A 7,642-nucleotide genomic window follows, 5' to 3' on the forward strand; every position below is an offset into this window, starting at 1 on the left:
AACTTTTTGAGAACTAATATTAACACCAAGCTTAGTACGAGCCTTATGAACAATATCTCTAGGAAGGGATTGATCAGTAGAGATAAACCTAAAATCCTCTTTCAAACAATCCCCAATTACAGATGAAGAAGCTTGCGTATGACAACTTTAAGTTGTATTCATTGAACAATTATGGTCGGAAATATACTTTCTAAGCATCCACAACTCACTCTTCTTGTACCGAGATGCCCGAACATACCATTGAAAGCCTTCTTGCAAACATTTCAACTCAAGCGACTTTGAATTTGACCGCGTAGTCCTAAATTGAAAATTTGTATTCACTACTATTACATAAAAACACTTGCACAGTATTTCTTTACTTCCAAATACATCTTTTTCCTTCAAATCTCCATTAAAACCAACATTTCGTATAACTTGATCGTTTGAAGAACTAGAAGAAAAACCTAAACATAGCAATCTATCACCACCTCAACCACTAATACCACTGCAAGATCCTTCTATAGAATGATGACTGACATGAGCAACTACAGGATGCCTATCCCTGAATCTTTAGCCAATGACAAATACCAACTGATATCCTTATCTTGCTTTATTTGAAATACAGATTGAATATTAGTTTGACCAAAATCCAACAATACTGATAAATCTATTGAAACATCCAACTGAATTTCATCCAATATCAAACTAACTAAACCATTGAAGTCTATCATATCATCAACAAAAACTCCAGCAACACTATACTTCTCATAAGAATTGTAATAAGTCCATTGTCCACCATAAAAAATGACTACAGGAATATTAACCATGGTATCAATTTACTGCAATAAAAGGAAAAGAAGATTGTATAAGAAAAATGTTAATATGTATATAACTCTATCACTATCTATCAGTGACAGATAATGATAGAGCTCAATTACAATATATCAAACACGGTATATCACTAGTGATAAAGCTCAATCACTGTTATAGAAAGTGATAGAGCTATCACTTTCTATCAGTGATAAACAGTGATACAACTAGATCACTGTCTATCACGGATAGTAAGTGATAAAACTTTATCACTTTGTATAACTTATAGACATTAATATATGTGTATCATTATCTATCAGTGGTAGAGAAATGTTTACATACATACATAGTCACAACAAAAACTATCTATCTGCGGGGAAGAAGCCATAGATGGACGATGCTACACGATCGTTTAGCACGCAAGGATGTGTCGAGTATCCAATATCGCGCGATCGTCTAGCAAGCGAGCGCCTACACAATCATGCAGCCAACGCCACATGATCGTATAAAAAACTCTACATGATCGTGTTGCATTAGATATACGATCATGTAAAAACTCTACACGATCATGTAGCATTAGCTATACAATCGTTTAGCAAATGCTACATGATCGTTCAGTAAACTCTACATATCGCATAACAAAAGCTATCTGATCGTTTAACTTTGTAAACTTTAAAGAAAGCCTTAATATGTATATAGCTCTATCACTGTCTATTAGTGATAGAAAATGATAGAGCTCAATCACAGTATATCAAGCACGGTATATCACTAGTGATAGAGCTTAATCACTGTTATAGAGAATGATAGAGTTCTATCACTTTCTATCAGTGATAGACAGTGATAGACTCTATCACTTTGTATAACTTATGGACAGTGATATATGTATATCATTTTCTATCAGAAACTATCTATCTATCTACGAAATCGATTAGCACGATCGTTTAGCACGCAAAAACTATCTATCTGCGAATTCGATTAGCACGATCATTTAGCACGCAAGGATGCGTCGAGTATCCAATACCACGCGATCGTCTAGCAAGCGAGCGCCTATGCAATCATGCAGCCAATGTCACACGATCGTGTAAAAAATTCTACACGATCGTATAAAAAACTCTATACGATCGTGTAGCATTAGCTATACGATCGTTTAACAAATGTTATACGATTGTGTGGTAAACTCTACATGATCGCATAACAAAAGCTATCCGATCGTTTAACTTTGTAAAATTTAAAGAAAGCCTTAAAACAAGAATTATATCCCGAAAGATCCATCAACAATTCATCCACAAACATTTAGCACATAAATGCAATGCAGATAAAAAAAAAAACTCACCAGTACTATAAACGAATTCGATGAAGAAACGTATACTTACAAACACAAAAAATAGAAGAAAAAATTGTGCCGTGGTCGAGGAAGAATTTCGATGAAGAAGATCACGACGTTCGATGAGGAAGAAAGAAAAACAACGTTCAACAAGGAAGAAGATCAATGCGTTCGACGAGGAAGAAAGAAGAACAGAGTTCAGCTAGCGCAACAAATCAAATTTGAAGAAAAAGAAAATCGGCGAGAAGGAAAATCATGGTGTGAATAAGAAGAGAAGGAAAATCAATATAGTGTTTATAATTTGAGAGTGGCGAGGAGGAAAATCACGGCATCGACGAGGAAGCAGAGTTTAGCAAGCGAGCGCGGAAAATAAAAATTCGAAAAAAGGAAAATCGGCGAAGAAGAAGGGTATTTTTGGAAATTTAAAAAAAAAAAAAAGGAAAACTAGAATTTGTTTTTGCTATAAAATGTAAATATTATTATTTTTTTCTTATTTATAAGAATTTCCCATATTATTATCATTATTATTCACAACCTTTCTTTAAACATATTCTATTCTACAACCTCCATAATATAGTTTCTTTGACCTATTATCACAACCACACACTAAGTATAGATGCTTTATGTTCACCTCGGCCTTCTAGACAACCAAAAGACAGTTGATTTACAATTTAACTTCACATATTAGGCATGCTCTCCATGTCCTTTACAAGGATAGGTGGTGGAGGCTATATATGTATATATATATATAGTTCTCTTCACCTTCATTTCTTCCTCCTACGTCCCCGTAGTTGAGTGCTTTGTCTTGATCAATCTCCGTCCTCGTCCTCATTCTCGTCTTCAAGCAAGTTGTTAAAAAACCACATTTTTCTTCCCCTTCTCTCTAATAAAAAAAAAAAGTATGTTGAAGAGAAGCGCAGCAATTAAGGCTAAAAAAGCGATTTCAAATACAAAGTGTAATAGATTTTTGGTGTCTATCAATGTCCTTGGAAGCACAGGACCAATTAGGTTTGTAGTAAATGAAGATGACTTGGTTTGTGAGGTTATCAAGACTTCTCTTACATTATATGCTCGCCAAGCTCGTCTTCCAACTCTTGGAACTAATGTTGATAACTTTATTCTCTATTGTGTTAATGATGAAAACAGGGATGGTATGTCTCTCACAAAACCCCTTGTTCCTTTAATATTCTTTTAATTAACCATCAAAGAAGTCAATTTTCCTTTTCTTTTCTTTCTTTCTTTCTAACAGCTCTAAGCCCAAGGGAAACTATAGGATCAAAGCAAGTAAGGCACTTTCTACTATGTAAGAAGCAAGGGACTTCACATGCATTATTGCCTAATGAGAAAATCTCAAAGCAAATGGAAGAAGAAAAGGGGAGAAATAATTGGAAGACATGGCTCAACAAATCCTTCAGTTACAACATTCAATCTCATTGCATGTTGTAATTTTTTCGTTATTGATCGACGTGTTTTATAAATAATGGATATCAGTTCTTATGTCATATTTTCTGTTGTAAAAACCGAAAACATTTATATAATGAATAAACTTTTTCGACACAACCTGGCCTAGTTAATCAATGGATAAAGATAATAATGACAATCCCAAAGGTTAATAGTTTGATTCTCAATCCTCATAATTATTGAAGTTTAAAAAATTAATTTTTAGTTTACTAGTAATAAACATGGTTCGTTGAGTGATCAAGTCACAGTTGGTACATACCTCTTTCAGTGAGTTATAGGTTTGATTCTCCTTTTTTATATTTGTAAACCAGTTTTGTTCACGACTCAAAAATTTGTGTTTAGTAAGAGTTATTATTCTAGATAATAATGAAAAAAATTAGCATAGCCTTTTGTTATTATGATGAATCTTATTGTTAATGTAAGTGATGGAGAAAAGTTTTTTTGATTTGTTAAAATAATATAAATAATTTTCATCAAGAAAGAGAAAAAGAAATCTTTTATCGAAAAGGAATATCCTACAAGTTTGTAGGAAAATATTGCAAAAACTAAATTAGTGGTATATTCATATTCCTTGAGATATTTTACAATAAAAACATCAAAAATTGATAAGAGATGCAAGTTGTAGACAGAAGCAAGTTTCTCGGCTTTGAGGAAAAAAAATTATAATTTTCAATTTGTAATTTGTGTAGTCTGATAGAATTGTATTTTTCAAAAGTGTATTTCGTTTTCATAATTGTTTAAAACAAGTTTCGAAAACAACAAATTATTGTTTTTGAAAATGGGCTACTTGTTTTTTTTAAATCATTTCTGAAAATAAGTATATCAAACACGTTTTGATTGTTTTGTTTTTATTTTTATATTTTTTTGTTTTTGAAAACACAAAAACAAAATAAATCACGAACTAAACATGCCCATAATTTTCCATTTTTGCTTTTCTAATTGTGATAAAAAGAATAAACATATTATGCTTCTAATGGGGAGAAGTAATTCTTTTATTCTACAAAATAAGCCACTCGTGAAAACATACAAAACGAAAAGAAAAATAACCAATTTTAAATGTTTTACAAGTTATAATCAAACATGACATTATTAACTTTTTTTACTTTTTATAAAAAGGAATTATTATCTTGAAAACTACTTTATCGCGTCTTTACAGTCGTGTTTAATATAATAGTAATAAGGGCTCTTAGTTCAGTTGTTAGCTAGAACGTCGGTCTATCGTAGTAGGCCGGCCGCCCTACCTAAAACAATCATCATATCGGTCCCAAGGTTACTATTGACCCTAGCCTGATATGATATGCTTTTTTTAGCTTGAGACTTGGTTATCTTAGAAGGGTTAGCTACGAATGCTCCTATCTCTCGACAAAGATCGTGTGAGTGTGCAGTTATGCTTCGGATCAGTAATGGATGCTGATGAAAGATAGGCTATGGGATGCATTTGGAGCGAAGTTTTTATTCATCAACAGATGGTGAACTCATTAGTAACATAAATGGATAACTCAACCGACATAAAACATATACTCTCAACTAAAATGTTAAAAGTTCAAATCTTCCAATCCATCTACATATTGTTGAACTAAAAAATAAAAAATAAATATTAGTGCATTGTCATATGGTAATTATTTTGAAGTCGCTTGATTTTTTTTTAAAAAACAAACAACAAAACACAACTTAAGAAACCAAGAAATCATTAAGCATAGCAAAATCTGCCCATAGAGGACGGTCTTCGAGCTAGATTACCTAAAAACAGAATCTTCGAGTGTGGTAAGTCAAGTCATGAGTGACAGAATCCATGGTGATCACCTACCTAGAATTTAATATCTTGCACGTTTCCTTAACACTTAAATGTTATAAGGTCAAATGATTGTAAAGTGAGATCAGTTTGAGGTGCACATAAGTTAGCCCAAACATTCATAAATAATAATAAAATAATTTTGAGTGACGAAAATACTCTTGCACTTGACTAAAATAAAGTCTTTAACAAACTCCAAAAGATAAAGATTACAAATGAATATATCAACAAAACCTTGAATTATAACCTAAATTAAATCTTGAGAACTAAACATGTGAGCTTTTACCATTCGTCATTCGGGTATAAAAATTTCACATGTATGGACGCTATTAGAAAATTTATGTGATATGGATTTTAAAATTTATGAATAATAATATCTTAAGTCTTAGAAGATGGAATCTTATGAAACAAATCAGACAAAACGTGTGAAATAAATAGACCATTCGAAGTAATTAGACAGTCATGACTATACTAATTTTTTCTTTTAGGAAATGGAATCACCATTTTGAAAATAAAATTTTATTCTCCAACAAATGGTGAGCTCATTGCCATACGCTAGTTATTTCTAGGAGATGCTTTTGAATTATAGAGCATATATATATTATCAAAATTGAAATTCTATTCTTTTTGTTTGGAGAAAAATATTGTACTTTTAGGGAATTAGATGCTTACTATAATGATTAATTAATTCGTTTTAATAAATTCAACCCTTTCGTTTATGTTTTTTTGTCTGATTTTCTTATGTTCTTTTTAAAGAGCATATATAATTAAATAGGAAGAATAAGAGCAAGTCTTTACTCTTTAACCAAAAATTTTTTTTTTTAAAACAAAAAAAAAAATCTTTACTAAAATAGTGACTGAGCGTTCATTATGCTTTTTTTTTTTTTTTTTAACTGTTATAACACATCACAATAATTCAATAGATTTTTGTACGGTTGATCCATTTTGACGCCCCTAACAATGAACGACTTATCTCTACAAACAAATAAAAACTACTCTTCTGCTCACGTCAGAGTGCAGTTACCGCGTTTTAAGTAGCATCCCATTAAGGACGTACCTCCTAGCCCAAAATTGTCAAATCCCTAACTTGATGAGTTGGACCATCCTGGTTTTCATTTTGCTCACGCTTTTGCCACTCGACCTCGCAGCACCCTTACACCACATTATTTTTTGCACAGCCCTGTCACGATTTTTAAAGACATCTCAATTTATAAATCAAACAGAACGCCGAAAGACTTTCTTTGAAGTATAAATAGAATACCACACTACTTTTAGGGTTCTGTTTAATTTAGAAATCACAATGGCTTTTAAAATTGTGACAGGTTGCCCAAAAAGTATCGTTGTGTAACGACACCCACAAAGCCGAGTGGCAAAAGAGTGAGAAAAATGAAAATCGTGATGATCTGATTCATCAGGTCAGGGATTCGACAACTTCAAATTGGGAGAGACGTCCTTGACGCAATGCTACTTAAAACGAGTAAGTGCATTCTAAAATATGTAGAAGGTTAGCTTTCATTTGTTTAGGAATGAGTCATCCATACGAAAATCTCATATTTCAACAACATAGCTGGGCAGCTAAATCCTTACCATCTTCTTTTAGGTTAATAGTTTTCATTCTTCACTCCAAATGTTAAAGAAGTTATTGAATTCATAATATTGAAAAAAATAGATACTTTTATTATACTTTTATTTGTTTAATTGTAAAATTATATGACCTTTTTTAGGGTGACTGGTCCGTTATACTGCTACAAACACAAACAATTTTAGTTGGATATTTATCATATTTACAATTTATTGGGTTAATTAAACGACTTATATAGTTGTGGGGGCTTGCAAGAATTGGCTGAGTTTATTCACAATGAAGGCTATGTCTGATCTTGTATGAGATGGATAGTGAAGAGTACCAATAATTTGCCCATAAGGAGTGGGATTATCAATAAGAGACCCTTGAGTTGCTGATAAGTGACGTCCAACAACTGCAGAAGTGGGGCAAGATTTGATATTTTCGAAGAAGCCATGTTTCTTGAGAAGATCCAATATATATCGTTGCTGAGTGAGCATCATACCTACATGATTGCGCTGAACTTCAATCCCAAAAAAAAAAAAGGAGATGACCAAGTTCCTTGAGAGCAAACATGAGTTGCTGAATAAAGCCTGAACTAAGTGTAGAGTTGGAAACTTGTGATTAAAATATCGTCAACATAGATGACCATCAAATGAGTGATAAAAAAGAGAACTATCAGCCTTCGAATTTTTTATCTTCCAATTGAGGAGAC

At 32.4% G+C, this 7,642-nt stretch overlaps 1 protein-coding gene across 1 annotated transcript; it reads left to right on the forward strand.

The window, feature by feature from the left end:
- The first annotated feature begins 2,813 nt into the window (after nt 1-2,813).
- On the forward strand, nt 2,814-3,673 carry LOC120092999 (uncharacterized). The gene is made up of 2 exons (XM_039051292.2): nt 2,814-3,264; nt 3,363-3,673. The coding sequence occupies exons 1-2, from the start codon at nt 3,015-3,017 to the stop codon at nt 3,557-3,559; spliced, it is 447 nt and encodes a 148-aa protein (XP_038907220.1). The 5' UTR covers nt 2,814-3,014; the 3' UTR covers nt 3,560-3,673.
- The last annotated feature ends 3,969 nt before the right edge of the window (nt 3,674-7,642 follow it).

This window comes from Benincasa hispida, chromosome 1, assembly GCF_027475165.1.
Source record: "Benincasa hispida cultivar pf3 chromosome 1, pf3_genome.v1.1, whole genome shotgun sequence".
In the NCBI taxonomy this organism is placed as follows: domain Eukaryota; kingdom Viridiplantae; phylum Streptophyta; class Magnoliopsida; order Cucurbitales; family Cucurbitaceae; genus Benincasa; species Benincasa hispida.